Source organism: Argopecten irradians, chromosome 16 (assembly GCF_041381155.1).
Source record: "Argopecten irradians isolate NY chromosome 16, Ai_NY, whole genome shotgun sequence".
NCBI classification, from domain to species: Eukaryota; Metazoa; Mollusca; class Bivalvia; order Pectinida; family Pectinidae; genus Argopecten; species Argopecten irradians.
The window spans coordinates 31854847-31879776 of NC_091149.1; the positions used below are offsets into that span (position 1 = coordinate 31854847).

The 24930-nt window shown below is 38.3% G+C and overlaps 1 protein-coding gene across 1 annotated transcript in view; it reads left to right on the forward strand.

Annotated features, from left to right (window-relative positions):
* The first annotated feature begins 7217 nt into the window (after positions 1-7217).
* Positions 7218-24930, forward strand: part of LOC138310164 (basement membrane-specific heparan sulfate proteoglycan core protein-like) — a 33348-nt gene continuing 15635 nt past the window's right edge. Inside the window, exons 1-13 of the mRNA XM_069251287.1 lie at positions 7218-7272; positions 11726-12001; positions 12496-12792; positions 12938-13237; positions 13792-14088; positions 14236-14538; positions 15219-15515; positions 15653-15952; positions 16626-16968; positions 17069-17367; positions 17778-18077; positions 18855-19157; positions 24150-24452. Of these exons, the coding sequence (XP_069107388.1) occupies positions 7218-7272; positions 11726-12001; positions 12496-12792; positions 12938-13237; positions 13792-14088; positions 14236-14538; positions 15219-15515; positions 15653-15952; positions 16626-16968; positions 17069-17367; positions 17778-18077; positions 18855-19157; positions 24150-24452 (3673 nt within the window). The remainder of the gene's footprint in view (positions 7273-11725; positions 12002-12495; positions 12793-12937; positions 13238-13791; positions 14089-14235; positions 14539-15218; positions 15516-15652; positions 15953-16625; positions 16969-17068; positions 17368-17777; positions 18078-18854; positions 19158-24149; positions 24453-24930) is intronic.

Genomic DNA, 24930 nt, shown 5'->3' on the forward strand with positions numbered 1-24930 from the left:
TAATGATCCTCAACTACTGCAACATCAGAAACCTTCTTACTCATTGAACGAGTTACAGCACAAGAAGGGAAAATACCAGGAAATTCCTGTTGAATAGTCTCAGCATCACCTGTTTTATCTGGAATACTGGACACTAAGGGATCTACCCTAACTTTCTCTCCAGCCAAGTCATTGCCTAAAATGAGCGACACGCCCTCTATGGGAAGTTCTGGTCTAACACCAATGGTGACAGGCCCAGTAACCAAGTCTGACTTTAAATAAACAGAATGGAGAGGCACATTAACAAAACCTAACTCTACACCTTGAAGCAAAACACTACTACCACATGAGGTCTCCTCAGACAAAGGCACTACGCCATCTAATATCAAAGAATGAGAAGCCCCAGTATCTCGCAAAATCTTCACAGGTTTCAAGTTGGTAATATCACTAGTAAGTGAAACAAAACCTTCAGAAATGAAGGGAGAGTACTTCTCCAAGACACTATCAGACTCTGAGCTCTTAATCTCAACAGACACTTTAGAATCTTCCACAATATCACTAAGTTTCTGACTAGGCTTTGACATAGCTAACACAGAAGGAACTGACTGTTTACGCCTTTGCTCCTTACGCTGGAGAGAATAACATTCAGACATAACATGTCCTACTTTCTTGCAGTAATTACAAACAGGACCAGAAGGAGACCCCACACCTGCCCTATGATCTGTTTTAGAATCAGACTTAGTCTTATCACCTAATTTAGGTTTGTCGTTAGAAGGGCCACTAAAGGTTGGGTTCCTAGGCTGACCAAATTTACTAGTACCTGTGGTACTGTTTTTGTCTTGAGAACTGTTTTTAACAAATGAGCCTTTGTGGGTGAGAGCGTAATCATCAGCCATTGTAGCTGCTTCACTAAGTGTTTCAACTTTTCTCTCATCTAAATGAGTTTTTATGTTTGTGTGGACACAACGTTTAAACTCCTCTATCAACAATAATTGCCTCAATTTACCGAAATCCTCATCAATTTCTTTAGAATCACACCACCTATTAAATAATTGTTCTTTTTCGCTGGCAAATTCTACATGAGTTTGTTCATCTCTCTTTCTCGAGTTTCGAAATTTCTGGCGGTAAGCCTCAGGAACTAACTCATAAGCTTTCAAAATAGCTTTCTTGACTACTTGGTAATTTGAAATCTCATCTACAGATAAAGAAGAATAAATGTCTCTAGCTTTACCAATCAGGACACTCTGGAGAAGCATTGTAAGCTTATCTTCAGGCCATTTCATACTGTCAGCTATTTTCTCAAAATGTAGAAAATACTTGTCAACTTCTTTCTCTTGAAAAGGAGGAACTAACCTAATATTTCTACTGACATCAAAACTCTGTTTCCTTGTAAACCCCTAAAAGTTAGATTACTTGAACTGTCTTGAGAAGCTAGCTCTAATTCTTTCATTCTAAGTTCTGTTTCAGCTTGAATTTTCTGCTTCTCTAGCTCTAACATCTGATCTCTCTCAATTTCTTTTTCTCTTAACTATCTTTCTTTGTCTATTTCTTTTTCTCTTAACTCCTTTTCTATTTCTCTTTCTCTCATTTCTTTCTCTATTTGTTTCATTTTCATTTCATGTTCAAGTTCCATTTGTCTAATTTGGATTTCTGAAGTGACTGTTTCCTCTATACTATCTAATGCACTAGAGTCAAATTTGCCATTGTCAACAAAATATCTTTAATTACATTCCTAATTTCAGCTTTCTCAAATTAGTTTTGATAGTAAGGCCTAAATGTTTACCCAATAACAGTAAATCCTTCTTACTAACTTGCAAAAGAACTTCCAGGGATGGCGCTTTAACAAACTGTTCTACCTGCATAGTAGTCATATTTATCTAGCTGTTGGTTTCAAATGTAAACTCAAAGTTTGTACACAAATTTTGAAAATTTCTTAATTAATTTTTCAAAGTTAGATTTCACAAATTGAATATCGATCCCGGACGAGCCCCCAATTCTGTTACATTAACGAATAACAGAAAGGAGAAACCAGCAGCTAAATTCAAAACACAATTTAATTATATATACAATATTATACAGAGATGGTTTACAATGTCTAAAGTAATTGGTGGTGGTACAAGAGTAGTACGATGATTTAAAGTGTTACTTATCTGTATGCGAATGTCCTGGTATAATCCTTGATCCTTCCGGGTTTCAAATTAACAATAATCACAAATCCACAAGGAAATTGAATGTCCACCGATGATTTGTAAAGTTCCAGGCAATATGAATAAATCCACACAAAGTGTTGTAATAATCCACAGATAAAGTACAATAGCTCTCCCAATAGAATCTTATATGGCGCTGTACAATTCTTGATATGTCTTATTACAGGTCTCATTACAGTTCTGATTAGCTTTGGGCAGCTGGAGTATATATAGCTTAACCCTAATTCAAGAATATTGGAGAACCTTCTACTTCTAGAAATATCTAACTAAAAGCAGTAAACAAATAAACACACATAACTTTCTGGAAATAGATCATTCTAGATCTCTACTTAAAATCAACATGTTTACAAACATATTTGTTTATACATGATTATATTCTAGAAAGTTCTATAACCTAAATCAATGATATGACCTTTATAGGATGTATTGATAAAAAAAACTATAGGAGTTATCTCCCTTATCTCATAACTACATGTATTTAGTGTCATACATAACAATAGACTTTGGTGTGTCTCGACCAGGGGACAGAACCCAGGGGCAAGCGCTCAACAAATGGCTCGAACTTAGGCGAGGTCACTGTTAACAGCAAGTATACTCACCAAGTAAGGTGTAGAATGTAATAACAATGCTAGGAACGTGTTCTTTTGGTTCAGTGTAGCTCTCTAGACTGCCTTGGTATCGTTTGCCAACCGGAAACGCGGTGACACCCGAGGTGTTACGAGTACTAGGTACCAAATGTTTGATCCCAGCCAACATAAGCCTGTTTCACAACACTCCTCCCCATTTTAAAATCATCCCTGTGCCGAACAAAAATAGTTGGGTCTCCTGGCTAACAATGGTCCAGACGAGTCCAACATATTTACAATATATATACAGCATAACTCTCCGTTCGTAAAATTAACAGTATGACCCTTGAGGATCCATCTGGAGAATATAGGGAGGTCCTCCCTACAGCATGAATCCCTTTGACTGGAAATGATGGAGTACTATAGGAACAAAAGTCCATACAGCTCACACAAAGCAGCAGCGTTCCGAGTTGTGTGTTATGCGATGTCCTTGGTGAGAATGTCGAGCTGTGGTGTCACTAAAGATGCTGTGTCCCCGAGACTGGAGTGCTCACCTTCGCCTTCCTCAGTGGGAAGTAGGGAGAAGCACGCAGCACATCCACCTCCCCCATGAAGCAGTGGAGATGGATGGGCTGTTCTTTGGAACACAAATTACAACATTGTTATGTGGGGCACTGATACACTTACCATGTTTATCATACTGGTTTATCAGTTCATCTATCCGTTCACCGTCCACGGTCACAGTTCAGGGCGTCCCGCGTTAATTGTTACATCTTGAACAATTCTCTATCGTAGATACCATCATCACACCATAACACGAAGCAGTCACTTTTTCCCACGCGTATACAGCACACTCAAATGTAGCTAGTGTCACGTCCACTGCTCCATTACACTGCCCCGCGTCCTTTTTCTCTGCTTCCCGCGTCGCGCTCAGGCTCGCCATACTCTTTCCGGTTTCATCTCGTTTTTCCACCAAGGGCGGTAACTCTCCCCAGTTATCACCTTACAGGAGCTACATCAAGTTTTTAGCAAGATCACAAGTATATAAAAGAAAATGTCTTTCACTAATATGGTGCCCACACACAAAAACATATCATTTTGAATTGTCTCTGGAAGAGCAGTGCCCACAAAATATATTATCTGTAAATCTAATCAAAATTATCTTTTTTGACACAATATACCAAATTTGGTTGAAAACCATGGATTTATCTGTTTTGACGATTTTAAAGTCCCATTATCGAACTCATCAGAGATCTCATTGGTATAAAACAATATACCAAATTTGGTTGAAATGAATTGAAAATGGCCATCTTATAAAGATGACAACATCTTATATAAGATGACGGTTTATTAAAACTAAACCATGTAAAAATCACATGAAAGTTATCAATTAACACATACAAAATAATGGAATGGTCATAACATCATAATAATTAGTACTCCATATTCAATTAACACATACATTGTAACTGGAGACTCTAAAATTGACCATTCCAATAACCATAGCCCTCTTTTCAAATAGAGAACAATAAAAATAAAAAAGCCAAAGATTACAAATTATTTTCCCTATTGTGGGGATTCGTCAGAATTACGCAAAAAAGGTCAGCTTCGTCAGAATTACGCCAAAATGACGTCACCCAATATGACGTAAAAGAAAAGCTTGAATTAAAGGGTGGGAAGTAGGATGGGTTTTAAACTTTCCGAAATTGTAAAAATTAATCGTAAAATGAGGTGAAAATGATGGCGCATGTGAAAATGTTTTGCGGAGATGAAGCTTAATATATCAACCAATCAGTAATATGTAGTATTAATATAACAGCCAATGAGAGAGCGCCTTATATCGGGCCTCTACACGGGGTAACTATTAGAGGCCACATAAAGGGTGTATATATATATACATAAATTATATATATATGTCTTAGAACAGAAAGATACTAACTTTAGTTATCAATAATAATGGTATGTGTCACTGCATAAAATTAGCTTTATGCATAGTTTGCATAAGTTATCGCATGGAAACAGTTTCTCGGACGCCGACATAGTGATACCTAAGTGTCACCCTTGCATTGCAATCGATACAAAAAATAATTGTTAGGTTATATTTATCACAAAACCTTTCATAAGTTAAAAAGTACATTGTTTTCATTCAAATTATTAATAAAAAAAAATATTTTCTTCACACCAATGTTAGTAGATAAAAGTTTTGTTATCAATCCTAATGAAATTATTCAACCATAATAGTTGTAAGGCAACCAAATCTGGGGTTGTGAGGAGTTCCTCTCCACTTAGCTCAGCCCATAAAAAAATCTTTCCAAAAAGTATTTAAAGATCTACTTCTTACCAAAATCCCATCTTTTCTTAGCCTTAGATATTGTCCCCTCCATAAGCTTCAATATCAATCTAAATGAAGTGGCTTCCATGAAGAACAATTTGATGGATCTATTGTTTTTTTATCCAACACATTTTCACGTTAAAGATGTATGGTCTGTGACTTGTATTTTTGGCATAGAAAAAGTATTTAGAATGTTCTACATATTTTTCTCCGCCTCTCTAAGTTTTAAAATTTCGATATTTACCGACTTTTGTAAAGTTTGCATTCGCAAAGTTGTTAAAGAATTAAATTAAAATATTAATTTTTAACGTGTACACGTTTAAAATAGCTCGGAAGTATCCGAACTGTTCCGATCTATTCTATTTTTCCAAATAACCAAAAGATCAAATAGTTCCTTTAATGCAAGAATTTCTTTTTAATTTGCCTCATTATTTCTATTAACATAATTTTTGTATCTACATCATAACTCTGCGGAACATTCCAATCTTCTTCTAAAATAAAAGAAGTATTCTGTCGCCATTAAAGTTAATGTGAAAGATAATGATAAAAAATAATATTGATATCATTTGGGCCATAAAGTGTCTCTAGAATTATGTTTTTATCAGAAGAAGCAAGTACAATGTCGAGAATAAGAATATTTCCAGTTTTTTCTCTGGTAACGGACAGTAATTTATAGTCGAAAGTGTTATTGAAAAGATTACCAACCCCACGACTATTTGAGGAATATGAATTAAACCATGCCTGGTAACCCCATTCATCTTTCCATTTTCTTTCCACTTCTTAAGTTTTCGAAAATGTCTCCTAGCTTCACAGGATCAGGAGATAAACCTCTACAATTAACACTAAATATTTTCAATTCATCCATAAGGAATTTTACACATACATTTATAATCTATATATATATATATAATTGACAGATAAAACGTATATACATAAAAGATACATACTGTAACTACAAAAGTGTAATCCAAGACCTAGCACATACATACAGCTTTGACTTGTACATGTATTTGACAAAACTTGGAAAACAAAATTAATGTAACTGATTTTTTACAATTGAAATATACCCCTTCCGTTTTCCCAGTCATAAAAAGAGCAAAGATTACCAGAGACAAAGAAAGCAATAACAAATTCCTGTCACATATCTTCTTAACATTCCCGGTCGTGAAGACATGACCTAGCTCCCCCACTCCGGCCCACTCCGGCTCAAACCAGAAAAACACAAGAGATCCAAGAGGGATCTTGGCGCCCACCAAATAATGTTCTACGTCTGACAATGGAAAGAGGGATCTTTTCTCTGCTTTTCAAACTTTAACTACATATTTTTTTATAATTGTTTTATTTTTATTTTTTTTTTACTACATATTACTCCATATGAAATTTGAGAAAGATCTTTTCAGTTCTTTCTGGATATATAACACTAACTAATTTAAATTATCAAAATCGAAGATGGCTACCTGTCGGCCATCTTGTAGACCGATCGGTCCTAAAATATAGAATCTCCCTCTTCCTAGAAATAGCAGATTAGTGACCTTGTCCCCTGTATTAGACTCTGATGGCTTGATTCGGCTTGGAGAACGTCTCAAAAAATCAACGCTTGAAACTGGAGAGAAAACACCTATTGTGATTCCCGGAAGACACCATGTGGCAAAATTACTAGCTAGACATTATCATGAGGATATTCAGCATCAAGGTCGACATTTGACAGAGGGCGCGGTCCGCTCTGCAGGTTACTGGGTGACATGGCGGGAAAGCGATTAATCAACTCTATCCTTCATGCATGTGTGAAGTGCAAGACACTCAGATGAACAGTTGAACACCAGAAGATGTCAGATCTGCAATTAGATAGACTCACTGCAAGTCTACCATTCACATATGTTGGAGTCGATACGTTTGGTCCCTGGTCCGTGACGACTCGTCGCACCCGTGGAGAGGCCGCTAATTCTAAACGGTAGGCCATGTTTTCTTGTCTCATCACACGTGGCATTCATATTGAAGGTGTGGAAGAACTCAGCTCATCGTCCTTCATAAATTCTCTGCGTAGGTTTATTTCTCCCAGCGGTCCAGTGAAAGAGTTTAGATCAGACCACAGTATACATTTTGTTGGAGCGGCAAGTGAACTAAGCTTGAAACATGGAGGACCAGGACATTGATGGATTTTCTGCTGAAAAAACAAGGCCGTTTGGAAGTTTAACCCACCCCATGCCTCCAATATGGGTGGTGCGTGGGAATGAATGATAGGTTTAGTAAGGAGGATTCTAGATTCCATGCTTTGTGAAGTCCAAGGGAAGCAACTCACTCACGAGGTCCTATTGCACTCTTATGGCAGAGGTCTGTGCCATAGTTTAATGCGGAGGCCCCTTACTTTCCGTTTCCTGGTGATCCAGATAATTCCCCAATTTTGAACCCAAGCACCCTCCATTACCCAAAGGTTGAATACAGAGGTGGAACTATATGAAGAACTGAATTTAAAGGAGATGTTACAAATCCCAATGGCGGCATACACAAGTTCCCGCTGATCAGTTCTGGAAGAGATGGAAGAACTCAGTACCTACAAATACCTTCAGACAAGAGATTAAGTGGCAGCAGGAACCCCTCCGTCCCAAATTTGGAAGTAGGAGAAATCGTTCTCTTGATGGATGCCAGTGTCCCTCGCCATCAATGGCCAATTAATGTCATCGACAGTTTTTATTCTTACCGGGCATGAAAGACAATTATTTATATAGTTGTAAAATAATGTAGTGAGTTTATAATTAAACTCAGGCGGGGAATGTCCCGTTTTCAGTCATCTGTTTTGTTTTGATATAGGTACTACGGACTTGAGTTTTTTTCAATGTTTTTTAGATAAATGATCTGATGTTCTACTTTCGAGTTTCCCAGAATGCTCTGGGAAGAAAAAAATTGGCGCATGTTCGCAATCAAGGGTGATTTTAGGCCCCCACAGAGTAAGTTTATTCCCCTCCATATGATGTTTTTATGTTGAAAATATATGTATAATTTATCTGTATACATTTTTAGTTAGGATTGTATAAGATGTCGCGTCAGTTTACTAGTTAGTATCGTAAAATAGATCATGATTATGCTAACATGTGGTTATTTACATATCGTATATTCGTGTGGCATTACATGAAGGATATTTCAGTTTATCATATCTACAGCAATAACTAGTTTGAGAGTTAAACTTATAGGTTATATTTTCAGCTTCCTACCTTCCCATGGAAGTTATGTACTTTGTATGAGGAAATAAATTGATTTTTTGGACAGTACACTCTACGTCACCCTGACGCTTCGAAAACACATCACATGTATATACACTATCAACACAAACTTATATGGTATTGTTATATCAGAAGACATCACACGCAGAACCGGGAGCTCCTCGGGAAAAGATTACCAGAGGTGCGCAATGACATACAAAGAACCTCATAAAAACCAGTTGCATATTTATACTGGCACAACATTTTGAAAAAACCACATCGAAGATTTCCAGATTAAAGAAAGTAAAGATAAGATCCTAAATTAAGTCGCCCTTTTACAATCATCGACAGGGCCAGCAGGTACAACTGTTATACTCTACCTGCATAGCACTTTACAATGACCTACAATGTATCACCAATGTGCAGTGACACGCGTACGTTGTGAATGTGAATGTAAACAAACGGGCATATGCCACGGATCACTTTTTGCATCTGCGCCGAGATGCAGTTAATACACTTCTAAGTAATAAAGTTTACTAAAAATCTACCATTATGCATTTACAAATTGTGAAATGAGCAAAGTATGTGTGTTGTGGTTCATTATAACAAAAAATATCTAAATTCTGGTGTTATATTACGCGTATCCTAGAATACAGTCAAAAAAAAAAGCATTATAGGCCTGTTAGGCTAGGAGGGCCCCCACATGCACCCGCTCCCCAAACCTCCTTAGCAATATTTTTTTTTCTGACCCCTTTATGACATTGTATATTCAAATGAACGTAAATTAATAGAGACATCACGGCAGAAAAAAGAAATTTATCACTAATTGTAAGGTACTTGACGATAAAAAAAGTCTGTTTGATTAATCAACGTCCTCTCTACAGCCAGGGTCATGCACCGTCGCCGTCCGTGCGGTGTGCAGCTCTTGTATGAGTGTTGCGTGTTTTTGAAGACTGCGGTATATTCTTGTTGTGTCTTGTTGTATAGTGAGACAAGGTGTGTCCTTGTTATAGTACTTATATCACAAAAGCATGTAGCAGAAGACACCAAGCAACACAAATCAACAAAATTTCAAATCAATCAAACAACTGTTTTTAGAAACACTTTTACTTAAAATTAGAGAGATAACAATAATCATTTTCATCTCACAAGACAAAAAGTATTGAAAAAGAAAAATCGTTAATTATACATAAACATAATTTAAAAAAAGAGAGACAATGGGGAAGTTCATTTCAAAACAAGAGATTATGGATGATTATTTTATGAGAATTTATTCTCCAGTAACAGTTATGTTATTGAATAAACTGTGGTATATTCGTGTTGTGTCTTCGTGTATAGTGGAACTGTTGCCCTTTTAGTGCTATATCACTGAACCATGCCGCCGAAGACACCAAGCAACACACCCCTCCCGGTCACATTCCCACGCACTTATAACACGCAATACACCGCATACATGTGTGTGCGTCTCTTACATGACCCTGGCCTGTTAATAGGACGTGACTTAATCAAACTAACAAACGAACACAATGTTATTGGGATTGATGACCATCCCTAATCAGAGAATTTAAAAAGATTCGTGTTATTTCAATTGAGTGAAACGGCTGATTACTTAAAAGAAAATGAAGAATGATAAAAGCCCTAGTTTCGACGGATACACAGCAGACTTGTATTATGTATCTTTGGAAAGTCAGGGCACTTTCATTATCAGGTGAAATATAATAGGGTTTTCATTTAAAAAGGTAATTAATCTATTACAGGTAATTAATTGTAACATGTAAACCAAATCGGTCAACTAATATGGTACTGACAGGGGCCGCCATCATGGGATTTCAATAAGTGTACCCAAGCTAGTTGAAATAGCATGAGCTCTTTCAATTGCTCTGACATAGATGCGATCTTGGATGGACCACTATGCGTTTCCCTGTTATCCTGGTTAAACCTCTATGGTGAATATCGCTATGTTATGATGCCAGTTTTTGTCGGTAGTTTTGTCACTAATCTTCAATATGAGATTGTCACCCCCTATTCGTAAATAAAGGCTGGAAGTGACCTATAGTATACAGGGTGGGAAAATAATGGCTCTTGAAATTGTTGCATTGTGTTAATTATGCCGACGCACATTATGTTTTTGTTCAGGAAAAATTTATTATCGCTTTGCTTTGTTTAATAACTACAAAATTGGCGTATGGTCACAACGCGTAGTTCGCCTTGGCGTAATTCTATACTCTATTTAGATTAGATAAATAGGTTAATAACACTCAGTACTAACATAAATTACGCACGGATAAATCGCCTCAATTTGACGAAATGTATGCAATGATACATTAAAAAATCCCGCCATTTTAGGCGCGCCATTTATGGCCGTAAAACAAATGACCGATTTCTAGTTTTGTCATATAGTATAACCATACCCTCTCACTTTTGAGTTCGGTTAAGCAATACTAAGATAAGCAGAGAAAAAAAAAAAAAAAAAAAAAAAAAAAAAAAAAAAAAAAAAAAAAAAGAAAAAAAAATATCGCAAGACGGAAATCACTATAAAAATTGCGTATTTCATGTCGCCTTAAAACTCGTTCTATTTAGATGTGGTCTTCCAATATTGGTGGGTATCTCATAATCTGTTATCACGGCAATTGAGAGAGGACCAAGCTTGGCTGTTCTCGTTCTTTTGCAGATGCTGCCCGTTCTCTCTACATAATCCTATAACACCGGTGTCTACTACGGTATCAAGGATTAATGCTCTTCTCGTATGCATAGTTTCTGCTAATCCTCTTGCATATTCAGTAGTTTGGGAAAAAAACGTTCTGGACCAAACACCGGCTATATTTCAATAGAATGGGATAAATACAAATATGGTGATTTCTCATCGCCATCTCTTGAGATCACTAACCTCTCCTTGACGGACACTGGGACATATTTTTTGTGAAGCAACCAATGCCTTCGGTTCAGGACAGTCGACTGGCGTAACGCTTACAGTTATAGATAGTAAGATTGATGATTTACGATTTTATCTATAAGTATTATGTAATTAGATATCGAAATTAACTAATTATTTTATTATAATCATTACAATAGCAACCATTTATGCAGCAGTATCCCGTAATTGCCCTAACGTAGTTGGTGATATCACGCAGTGAACGATTTGTTATTCTTATATATAACACAACCCGTACATGAGGATTCAAAAATGGAAAATGTCTTATATTGTTACATTTATTAATTACACTATTTATTATCTTATTTTATAAACTCATCGCCGGACAACTAAATGACACGGACTTTCACAGACCATCTAGAAATCTTGGCACAAAAAATGTGGACTGTAATAAAATTAGCTCTAGGTATTCATACAGATGACTTGTGATAAATACTCTCAGAAGAAAGATAATTAAACTTTCTTATATCTCTCTTATTGTAAATTAGGGCAGGCCAAAACGTAATCGGTAGGCTCCGCCTCCTATTACACTACCGTAGGAACAAACATCACCCTTCAGTGTACCGTGACGTCGTCAAGATCAATAACAAATGTCTTCTGGCAACGTGGCATTAATGGTGTCATCTCTGTTCTTACCATTGACAACGTTAAATATTCTGGAGGCAGCCTGGCTTTACCGTCTTTGACTATCATCTCGACTCAGACCTCAGACTCGGGTACTTACACCTGCTTTGGTTCGAATTTTAACGGAAGACAGAGCGCTATAACGCAGTTAACAGTAATCAGTGGTAGGTATTATAAACGTCTGTACCTTTTCCTTATTCTAGGTGTTACACAAAATAACATTTACTTGCATCCGTTTTCGATTCTTGTTACCGCTATTTCTTAGAAAGAACTGAAGGGTTCTTTTTTAAATTTAATATGTAGGTTTCCCTATGACCTTAGTTGTTTATATTGCATTTTGGGACCGATTGCCTACCAGATGACCGCCAGGCAGCCATTTTTGATTTTGACAGTTAACGATTGTTATCGCTATTTCTCAGAAAGTACGAACGGGATCTTTCTTAAATTTCATATGAAGGTTTTCCTAGAGCCTAAGTTTTACATCTTGAACTCGTTTGAGGACATCTTTGTATGCACATGTAAGATTAATCATCTAAAGTTATCTAATATACACAATTACTTATACACTTCAGTTTAACGTTGCTGAGGTGTTGCTGACTACTTTAACAAGTTTATATTCATTGAAGCATAACAACTTTTTCTTTCCTTTTCGGAATAGGCGTCCCAACTGTGACCATCTCCCAAGCTGCCTACACAGTTATCGCAGGACAGACAGTCACACTAGGATGTAAAGTGTCCGCCTCGCCTCCCCATACTTCTGTTTACTGGCAGCGTATAGACAGCGGCGTGACTACCACACTCAACATTGACGGGATCAAATATTCCGGATCTACGGTCACCAGTCCGTCCCTGACTATTACCAGTGCTGGTAGTAATGATGCCTCAGATTACACCTGTTCAGCTACAAATGTTGTAGGAACTGGAACCAGTGGTCAAACAACACTCACTGTGACAGGTAGTAAAGGCGATAATAACTTATTAAGGATTGTTATATCAAATCAGTGAGTAAAACTTTGAATTCAAGATCAAAGATCTAAAATAATCATTTAATTTTATTCCTTAATGTAAAAGTACTATTTTGTTGCCCCTTGACTTTTCAGATATCCCAGTGGTGACTGTAGACCAGGCCCAGTACTCTGTAATTACTGGACAAACTATTACTCTCGGCTGTACCGTCAAAGCCTCACCGGGCCACACAAGTGTGTTCTGGCAGAAACGTCTACATGGTACAACGATGAACGTCAATATTGATGGCAATAAGTATCAAGGTAGTTCTGTAGTCAACCCTGACCTCACGGTCACTAACACTGCTGTCAGTGATCAGGCGTCCTATACCTGTTCTGCCACCAACATCGTAGGAACCGGAACAAGTACACCAACAATACTCACTGTTACCGGAAGTAAGATATCCAAATCCTTAACTTAAGCTTGTACATGTAGCACTGTAGTTTATATTACTCAGCCTATAACAACATTAATGCTTTGTTGTCATGATACAATTCCTGCTAAGGCTATAAGCTTCCATTCCCTGTTAAATCTGTTGACGTTAGTGAATATGCCTACAGTTATTTTTTACCGTTAATGTTTAATTGGAAATTCTATGTTACGAGATCTTAACGAGTTATAAGTTCTTTGAAATCATTTAGCATTGATCGGTAAAAACTAAAACATATTTGGAAAATAAAACTTAAAAAATAGTCGCTGAAAAAGTATTTTGTAAAATGCCAATATTGTCACTCCTCAGTTACTTTGTCATTTCACAATTCATTTGAAGAAATAATTGTATGTACATGTACATCAATTAATTCTCCCGATTTGTTAAATGCTTTCATCATGAATATTAACATCAACAATTTATTCAACCGTGTGTTAAAATTGTAAAATAATCGTAAAGGAAAAATCAATTTACTGAAACATAGCGATATCTTTCTTTGTCTTTCTTTTTCCGGAATAGGCGTCCCATTTGTGACCATCTCCCAAGCTGCCTACACAGTTATCACAGGACAGACAGTCACACTAGGATGTACGGTGTCCGCCTCGCCTCCTCATACTTCTGTTTACTGGCAGCGTATAGAAAGCGGCGTGGCTACCACACTCAACATTGAACGGAACAAATATTTCGGATCTACGGTCACCAGTCCGTCCCTGACTATTACCAGTGCTGGTAGTAATGATGCCTCAGATTACACCTGTTTAGCTACAAATGTTGTAGGAACTGGAACCAGTGGTCAAACAGCACTCACTGTGACAGGTAATAAAGGCGTTGATACCTTAATTACCATTTATATATCAAATCAGTGAGTAAAGCTTTGAAATCAAGATCAAAGATCTTAAATAATCATTTTAAGGTATTCCTTATTGTAAACATTAAGTTTTGTTGCCCCTTGACCTTTTACAGATATCCCAGTGGTAACTGTAGACCAGGCCCAGTACTCTGTAATTACTGGACAGACTATTACTCTCGGCTGTACCGTGACAGCTTCACCGGGTCACACAAGTGTGTTCTGGCAGAAACGTCTACATGGTACAACGATGAACGTCAATATTGATGGCAATAAGTATCAAGGTAGTTCTGTAGTCAACCCTGACCTCACGGTCACTAACACTGCTGCTGCCAGTGATCAGGCGTCCTATACCTGTTCTGCCACCAACATCGTAGGAACCGGAACAAGTATACCAACAACACTCACTGTTACCGGAAGTAAGATATTGAAACACGTACATGTATATAAGCTAGTAACCTTACAGGTGATATCACTCAGTCTATCGCAAATACTTTGTTTTGTTGATAAAATCGTTTTTTTTTTTATTAAACAACGAAGTCAGAATCCGAGGGATAATTCAAGAGCTCAATATAGAAATCAAGTATTCTACATTTAAATGAATATTGGGTCTATCAATTGGCACATTATTTTTATATAGCTATCGAGAATGCATGCAAAATGTACAAAGCATGAATTCCCTTCCGTTTTCCTGAATGTTCTATTCAAAAGGTTAACTTGTGTAATCTATCATGGCCTTGTTGATAACAAAGAGAACCATATATGGCGAAAATTGGTGAGGGATCAGGGAACGTTAGTTGAATAGTCTTTCTGTCCCATCATTTTTTTTCTGGAGACGAAATTGGTTCAAAGTGTCCTTAGCATACTCCATTTATCATAAGATAATTTGAATGTGAAATTCATCTTCAGCATTTCTTTGATGACTTATCTGTTTTCACATGTACAAAGATTGGTATCGGATGTTTGCCAATAGTATCTAACATTCCATTCAATGGAACAATTTGATAATACGTTTCTTTTGTGTTGTAATCTATTTATGAAGAGAATCTATATTAAACCATAGTCGGCTTTTCAAATATTGTTTTCCTTTTCGGAATAGGCGTCCCAACTGTGACCATCTCCCAAGCTGCCTACACAGTTATCGCAGGACAGACAGTCACACTAGGATGTACAGTGTCCGCCTCGCCTCCCCATACTTCTGTTTACTGGCAGCGTATAGACAACGGCGTGACTACCACACTCAACATTGACGGGATCAAATATTCCGGATCTACGGTCACCAGTCCGTCCCTGACTATTACCAGTGCTGGTAGTAATGATGCCTCAGATTACACCTGTTCAGCTACAAATGTTGTAGGAACTGGAACCAGTGGTCAAACAGCACTCACTGTGACAGGTAGTAAAGGCGATAATAACATATTAAGGATTGTTATATCAAATTAGCGAGTAAAGCTTTGAAATCAAGATCAAAGATCTATATAATCATTTTATGTTATTCCTTATTGTGAACGTTAAGTCTTGACCTTTTTACAGATATCCCAGTGGTAACTGTAGACCAGGCCCATTACTCTGTAATTACTGGACAGACTATTACTCTCGGATGTACCGTGACAGCTTCACCGGACCACACAAGTGTGTTCTGGCAGAAACGTCTACATGGTACAACGATGAACGTCAATATTGATGGCAATAAGTATCAAGGTAGTTCTGTAGTCAACCCTGACCTCACGGTCACTAATACTGCCGTCAGTGATCAGGCATCCTATACCTGTTCTGCCACCAACATCATAGGAACCGGAACAAGTACACCAACAATACTCACTGTTACCGGAAGTAAGATATTGAAACATGTGCATCAGCTAGTAACCTTACAGGTGATATCACTCGGTCTATCACAAATGCTTCGTTTTGTTGATGAATAGTTTTTTTTTAGTTTAAACAATGAATCAGACGCCGAGGGATAAGTCTAGAGCTCAATATAGGAATCAAGTATTCTACATTTAAATGAATATGGGGTCTATCGTTTGCACATTAATTTTTATATAGCAATCGAGAATGCATGCAAAGGTTACAAAACATGAATTCCTTTCCGTTTTCCTGAATGTTCTGTTCACAAGGTTAGCTTGAGTAATCTTTCATGGCCTTGTTGATAAAAAAGAGAACCATTTATGGCGAAAATTGGTGAGGGATCAGTGAACGTTAGTTGAATAGTCTTTCTGTCCCATCATTTTTGTTCTGGAGACGAAATTGGTTCAAAGTGTCCTTAGCATACTCCATTTATCATAAAATAACTTGAAGGTAAAATTCGCCTTCAGCATGTCTTTGATGACTTATCTGTTTTCACATGTACAAAGATTGGTATCGGATGTTTGCCAATAGTATCTAACATTCCATTCACTTGAACAATTTGAGAATACGTTCCTGTTGTGTTGTAATCTATTTATGAAGGGATTTTTTATAAAACCATACTCGGTTTTCAAATATATTTTTTTCCTTTTCGGAATAGACGTCCCATTTGTGACAATTTCCAAAGCTGCCCACACAGTTATCACAGGACAGACAGTCACACTAGGATGTACAGTGTCCGCCTCGCCTCCACATACTTCTGTTTACTGGCAGCGTATAGACAGCGGCGTGACTACCACACTCAACATTGACAAGATCAAATATTCCGGATCTACGCCCACCAGTCCGGCACTGACTATTACCAGTTCTAGTAGTAATGATGCCTCAGATTACACCTGTTCAGCTACAAATGTTGTAGGAACTGGAACCAGTGGTCAAACAACACTCACTGTGACAGGTAATCAAGACGATGGTAACTTAATTACGATTTATATATCAAATCAGTGAGTAAAGCTTTGAAATCAAGATCAAAGATCTAAATAATCATTTTATGTTATTGCTTATTGTGAAAGTAAAGTTTTGTTGCCCCTTGACCTTTTACAGATATCCCAGTGGTAACTGTAGACCAGGCCGAGTACTCTGTAATTACTGGACAGACTATTACTCTCGGCTGTACCGTGACAGCTTCACCGGGTCACACAAGTGTGTTCTGGCGAAACGTCTGCATGGTACAACGATAAACGTCAATATTGATGGCAATAAGTACCAAGGTATTTCTGCTGTCAACCCTGACCTCACGGTCACTAACACATCTGTCAGTGATCAGGCGTCCTATACCTGTTCTGCCACCAACATCGTAGGAACCGGAACAAGTACACCAACAATACTCACTGTTACCGGAAGTAAGATATTGAAACACGTACATAAACTAGTAACCTTACAGGTGATATCACTCAGTCTATCGCTAATGCTTTGTTTTGTTGATAAAATCGTTTTATTCAGTTTGAACAACGAAGTCAGGAGCCGACGGATAATTCTAGAGCTCAATATAGGAATCAAGTAATCTACTATAAAATTAATACATCATTTACCATATAATGTGAAATTCGCCCTCAGCATTTCTTTGATGACTTATCTGTTTGTACATGTATATGTACAAAGAATGGTATCGGATGTTTTCCAATAATATCTAACATACCATTGACTTGAACAATTTGATAATAAGTTCATGTTGTGTTGTAATTTATTTATGAAGATATTTTTTATTAAACCATAGTCGGCTTTTCATTTTTTTTTTTCCTTTTCGGAATAGACGTCCCAACTGTGACCATCTCCCAAGCTGCGTACACAGTTATCACAGGACAGACAGTCACACTAGGATGTACAGTGTCCGCCTCGCCTCCCCATACTTCTGTTTACTGGCAGCGTATAGACAGCGGCGTGACTACGACACTCAACATTGACGGGATCAAATATTCCGGATCCACGGTCATCAGTCCGTCCCTGACTATTACCAGTGCTGGTAGTAATGATGCCTCAGATTACACCTGTTCAGCTACAAATGCTGTAGGAACTGGAACCAGTGGTCAAACAACACTCACTGTTACAGGAGGTAAGGACAATATCATCGTTTCAACGATTGACATTAAAAAAAATCATTATAAAAATAATTAATAATATCCTCATCATATTATATTCATAATTGTAAATACAGTTTCATAGCAAACAGGGAGTTGGACGCCTGGTTCGCCCGTTGTCAGTATAATGTGACCGGGTGGGGTGTGTTGCTTGGTGTCATCGGCGGAATGCTTCAGTGATATAGCACTATAAAAAGGGCAACAGTTTCACTATACAAGAAGACACAACACGAACATACCGCAGTCTCCCAGGACACGCACCACGCACTTCACACACGCTGCACACTGCATGCATTGGATACCGTCCTTACATGACCCTTGCTGTTAATAGGACATTAAAATAATCAAATAAACATAAAAAAATGTTTTGATGCAATTCCTGGAATCACATTACGCTCTACAACGGCAGTTTCTAACTTTATTTCTGATTATTCACGCTAACAAATTTTCAGCATCTATTTTCTATCAATAATAAGGGTACCCCCGCCGTTTTATGCACAATAAATTATCTAAATGATTTTTTGAATTTCGAAAAAAAGGGTTTAGGTAAAATGAATTATAAAGATTAGTTTGAGTAAACGTTTATGTTATGGAGACATAGAAAAATATCTGGGTGTACTCATACCATAATTCACCAAACGGTTTGTTTACAGTACACAGAGATCTTTGTGTTATATCTCCATAACATATACAATCTACTCAAGTTATTACTTAATTAGTCACACTTACAAATATATGTAATCCAATATAAGGTATCCCGGCTGTGTTGGTTCCCCAGACTACGTATGAAGTAACAACCGGTGCCGCTGTGACACTTATCTGTAATGTGAACGCTAATCCGACGGCACAAAGTGTCCTCTGGGAAAAACTTCATGAAATTTTGTTTATACAAGTGGTGATTACCACAAACAACAGATATGCTGGAGGAACTGTCAATGTTCCGAGTTTAACAATTACGGATTCACAGCCACCTGATAGCGGTACCTACAGATGTTCAGCGACAAATTCAGTTGGTACGGGAACGAGCGGAACTTTACAACTTACAGTAACAGGAGGTAATGATATTATACAAATACATTTTTGTATAGCATTTTGATGAGGTCAATACATGGTTATATCGACAAAAGAAAAAATATTGACCGTGGTCTATATTTTTTGTGGTCGATACAACCATGTACATGTATTGCCGAGATCAAAATGCTATAATTGTATTATTTTTTTACATTTTGAAATATGAGTGTGAATCTCAATAAACATCACATTGTATATTTTGCTTCATGATGATCTTACAATTTATTTAAAAACAACATGAAAACAGTATTGATCAATTTGTGCAGTTAACGTTTGTATTATATGCACCCGGTACATGCATGTTTGTAAATACATACATGTACGTGTACTCCATTTCACCTGTAGCTCCATGTTCAGGACACAGTCAATGAGATGTATAGTTTCTTCTCCTTTGAAATAATCCACTTTGACGTCAAAATTATATTAACAAATTCTGATTGACATTATGATACATTCTCTAATGCTTAGTACTTCATTTCGTAACACGAAAATCGTATACATACGGTATAATTAGCCTAGGCATATTGCTGTAATTATAACTACCCTAGGCGAGATTTCAAAATAAACATCAAACGTATTCATTATTCAATGGCTCCAGATACTTAACAAGAGGCCCAGAGGGCCTGTATTGCTCACCTGGTTTGTTATGCCAAGTAATGTTCGGAAAAACAGGTTTATTGGGGTTTTTTTTCTGAAGGAATGTGATTATTTACTTCTTATTCCCTATTGGGCCCCGCCCTTCCTGCCCCCCCCCCCCCCCCGTAGGAGGGTGGGATGTGTGTGTGTGTGTGTGTGTGGGACTCTAGTACAAGTAGCAATTTATAGGATTTACCTCTATTTCCCCTATTGGGCCCCGCCCCTCCTGCCCCGGAAGGTCAGAGCCAAAATTTATACAATTTCTGTTCCCCTTCCCCCAAGGATGTTTGTAGCCAAATTTGGTCACAACCCATGCAGAACTCTAGTACAAGTAGTGATTTATGGGATTTACCTCAAATTCCCCTATTGGGCTCCGCCCCTCCTGCCCCTGGGGTGTCAGAGCCAAAATTTATACAATTTCTGTTCCCCTTCCACCAAGGATGTTTGTGGCCAAATTTAGTCACAATCCATGCAGAACTCTAGAACAAGTAGTAATTTATAGGATTTACCTCTATTTCCTCTATCAGGCCCCGCCGCTCCTACCCCTGGGGGACAGAGCCAAAATTTATACAAGTTCTGTTCCCCTTCCCCCAAGGATGTTTGTGGCCAAATTTGGTTACAATCCATGCAGAACTCTAGGACAAGTAGCGATTTATAGGATTTACCTCAAATTCCCCTATTGGGCCCCGCCCCTCCTGCCCCTGGGGGGTCAGAGCCAAAATTTATACAAGTTCTGTTCCCCTTCCCCCAAGGATGTTTGTGGCCAAATTTGGTCACAATCCATGCAGAACTCTAGGACAAGTAGCGATTTATAGGATTTACCTCTATTTTCCCTATTGGGCCCCGCCTCTCCTTCCCCCGGGTTGTCAGAGCCAAAATTTATACAAGTTCTGTTCCCCTTCCCCCAAGGATGTTTGTGGCCAAATTTGGTTAAAATCCATGCAGAACTCTAGGACAAGTAGCGATTTATAGGATTTGCCTCTATTTCCCCTATTGGGCCCCGCCCCTCCTGCCACCGGGGGTCAGAGCCAAAATTTATACAAGTTCTGTTCCCCTTCCCCCAAGGATGTTTGTGGCCAAATTTGGTTACAATCCATGCAGAACTCTAGGACAAGTAGCGATTTATAGGATTTACCTCTATTTCCCCTATTGGGCCCCGCCCCTCCTTCCCCCGGGGGGTCAGAGCCAAAATTTATACAAGTTCTGTTCCCCTTCCCCCAAGGATGTTTGTGGCCAAATTTGGTCACAATCCATTGCAGAACTCTAGGACAAGTAGTGATTTATTGGATTTACCTCAAATTCCCCTATTGGGCCCCGCCCCTCCTGCCCCGGAAGGTCAGAGCCAAAATTTATACAATTTCTGTTCCCCTTCCCCCAAGGATGTTTGTAGCCAAATTTGGTCACAACCCATGCAGAACTCTAGGACAAGTAGCGATTTATAGGATTTACCTCAAATTCCCCTATTGGGCCCCGCCCCTCCTGCCCCTGGGGGTCAGAGCCAAAATTTATACAAGTTCTGTTCCCCTTCTCCCAAAGATGTTTGTGGCCAAATTTAGTCACAATCCATGCAGAACTCTAGGACAAGTAGCAATTTATAGGATTTACCTCTATTTCCCCTAATGGGCCCCGCCCCTCCTTCCCCCGGGGGAGTCAAAGCCAAAATTTATACAAGTTCTGTTCCCCTTCCCCCAAGGATGTTTGTGGCCAAATTTGGTTACAATCCATGCAGAACTCTAGGACAAGTAGCGATTTATAGGATTTACCTCTATTTCCCATATTGGGCCCCGCCCCTCCTGCCCCCGGGTTGTCAGAGCCAAAATTTATACAAGTTCTGTTCCCCTTCCCCCAAGGATGTTTGTGGCCAAATTTGGTTACAATCCATGCAGAACTCTAGGACAAGTAGCGATTTATAGGATTTACCTCTAATTCCCCTATTGGGCCCCGCCCCTCCTGCCCCCGGGGGTCAGAGCCAAAATTTATACAAGTTCTGTTCCCCTTCCCCCAAGGATGTTTGTGGCCAAATTTGGTCACAACCCATGCAGAACTCTAGGACAAGTAGTGATTTATTAGATTTACCTCAAATTCCCCTATTGGGCCCCGCCCCTCCTGCCCCCGGGGTGTCAGAGCCAAAATTTATACAATTTCTGTTCCCCTTCCCCCAAGGATGTTTGTGGCCAAATTTGGTCACAACCCATGCAGAACTCTAGGACAAGTAGTGATTTATTGGATTTACCTCAAATTCCCCTATTGGGCCCCGCTCCTCCTGCCACCGGGGGTCAGAGCCAAAATTTATACAATTTCTGTTCCCCTTCCCCCAAGGATGTTTGTGGCCAAATTTGGTCACAACCCATGCAGAACTCTAGGACAAGTAGTGATTTATTAGATTTACCTCAAATTCCCCTATTGGGCCCCGCTCCTCCTGCCCCCGGGGGGTCAGAGCCAAAATTTATACAAGTTCTGTTCCCCTTCCCCCAAGGATGTTTGTGGCCAAATTTGGTTACAATCCATGCAGAACTCTATAACTTGTAGCGATTTAAAGGAACTGTTGACGGACGGACGACGGACGGACGGACGGACGCCGCGCCATGACATAAGCTCACCGGCCCTTCGGGTCATTTGAGCTAAAATGTACTTATCGAATGTTATTCTATTTTTCCTACTCCTCTACCGTGTTTATGTTTTTAAAAGTTTAAACTGTAGTCATCAGCTGGAAGTCATTATCATATTTGATAGGAATCGAAACCGTTGACGTCGTCTGTCACATTTTGTAAAACGCTTCAAACTCAGGTCATAAAAGCCTTGTTTAAAAAAGCCAGGAGCACGAAGCGTTTTGGTAACGTAGACAATAACTTATCTAAAAATAACCGTGCAAAATTTTTATAAACTACTTCCGGAGAAATCGTGCAATATAGTTTTTATCGGTGATCACGTGGCATGTTTTTGTCCAATGAGAAGTGACAAAAAATCCAGAAAAAATGATAAATTATTGTACAATCATTGTAACTGATGACATAAACATTAGTCATGATACAGAATGGAATAATATGTTTATGTATTTATTTGCTCACGAACGAATCAATGTAAGCCTATGCGATATCAATGCGTCTGTCGTCCGCCGTGTGTCAACAATCGACTTCATAGACACTGGTCGGAATTTAACAAAACATGACTGGAAGCTCACTCATGAAGTTGTGACTTAAAATTGTACACGGAGCGGTCAGCAAAACCACAGGGATCTGAGAATTAGTTAACTGTTAATGTTAGAATCTGACATGTAATAGCACAGGCATCTGCTTCTGGTTTTGAAAAAAAAAATACAATAACCTATCCCTACTATATAGTAGGAAAGGCTATTTTTTTTAAACCAGAAGCAGACGCCTATGTATTTCCATAGCATGAGAGTCGACTGGCTTTGGTCAGCCGTGGGTTTTTTTATCGGACGTTATTTCGCTACACGACGTAATGTTCAAAAAGTGTCTCGTCGTGCTATACCTCTAACATTGTTGAGAGTAACGCCTATGGTAATAGCGATGTCATCAATGTAGCCTTGCACAAGTCCCCAAATGCCTCATAATTTTTGACTTGAACATTTCAAGAAGAATTCTAATGAAGGTCCGAAGTAAAAGTCAGTAATCTATTTTCTAGTTTACAAACTAAATACATCTAAATGCATTTTTTCCTTTACATATGCATAATGTAGCTACATGTATAATCCTTAGCTACATGTATAATGACAATTTTAGGACATATACTCATGATCTCGTAGATCAAACAGCATCCTCGATACTCCAGGGGTTCCGATCACTTACTATCTCTACACGTGTAGAGATCGTAAGAGATCGAAACCCCTGGAGTATTGAGAATGATCAAACAGCAGTTGTAGACCTACTACATTGTACATCATGAAGCGCTGGTCAGCTCAGCTGATATTGATCATATGTATTCAGAGCATTAGTCTTCAAAACTGTTAAAGATAAAATCTAAAAAGACGGAATCCACATATGACAACTTGTCGGTGCATAAAAATTTTGTAATTGAAAGAAATACAGAACGCTTGGCTTCTGTTTTCAACGGTGAAATTTAGATGTATAGTCGCATTTAACCAATGGATAACATTGATATTGAATCGATAACATCCTTATGGGGTTAAGGTTCCTAATTTAGCACAGTGTGTTGGGCACAAAGAAAGAGTCTATTCCTCGATTTAGATTTGTAAAGGTTTTGAACATTGTTAAATAAACCTGGAAAGGTATGCAGACCTTGTAAAAAACTGGCATTTCATTATGAAATCTGGTTTGCATTTCCTTCAATGTTTTCATGTTTTATTTTTAATCAACAAGGTATACCGACTGTGTCTGTCCCGGAGACACACTACACTGCGGTATCTGGTGGGACTCTCATCCTCGTCTGTAATATCATCTCCAATCCAATCCATACCAGCGTCATCTGGCAGAAACTTGTTAATCACATTTATCACCAAGTAGAAATCGCCACCAGCAGTAGACACAGTGGAGGGACAATCAGCTCCCCTTCCCTCCAAATCACAAACGTCCAGTCAGATGACAGTGGTACCTACAGGTGCTCAGCAGCCAATCAAGTCGGGACAGGAGTAAGCAGTTCGATCGAACTCCAAGTCAGTGGAAGTAAGATATACGATAAATCTGTTCAAACTCATATGTATCGTGGTTTAGGTTTTAAATCAGCTATTTGAACTTCACATAATTAATTTTTCTTTGTTTCTGGCTTCCTGATTGACCTATTCATTTTTCATCCCACGATGGAAAAAAAATCCTAGAATGGCGCGGAAACCCGACGTTATCGTGACGTCACAATAGAAACATTGACGTTGCGTATTGATTTGGAAAAGAATCGTACGTGTTAACGTATTTCATTTTATAAAGTATTTGGAAAATTGATTATGAGCATTAATTATGAACAAAATTTCTTTCATACCCTGATGAAATTAAAAAAAAAACCTGACTATTTATTATTACTTTTTGAATCAACATATTCAGTCTTAATTTTTAAGTCACCTGAGACGAAGTCTCAAGTTACCTTTTATAATCGTCTTTTGTCCGTCTTATGTCCATAAACAATTTACATTTTCGACTTCTTCTCCAA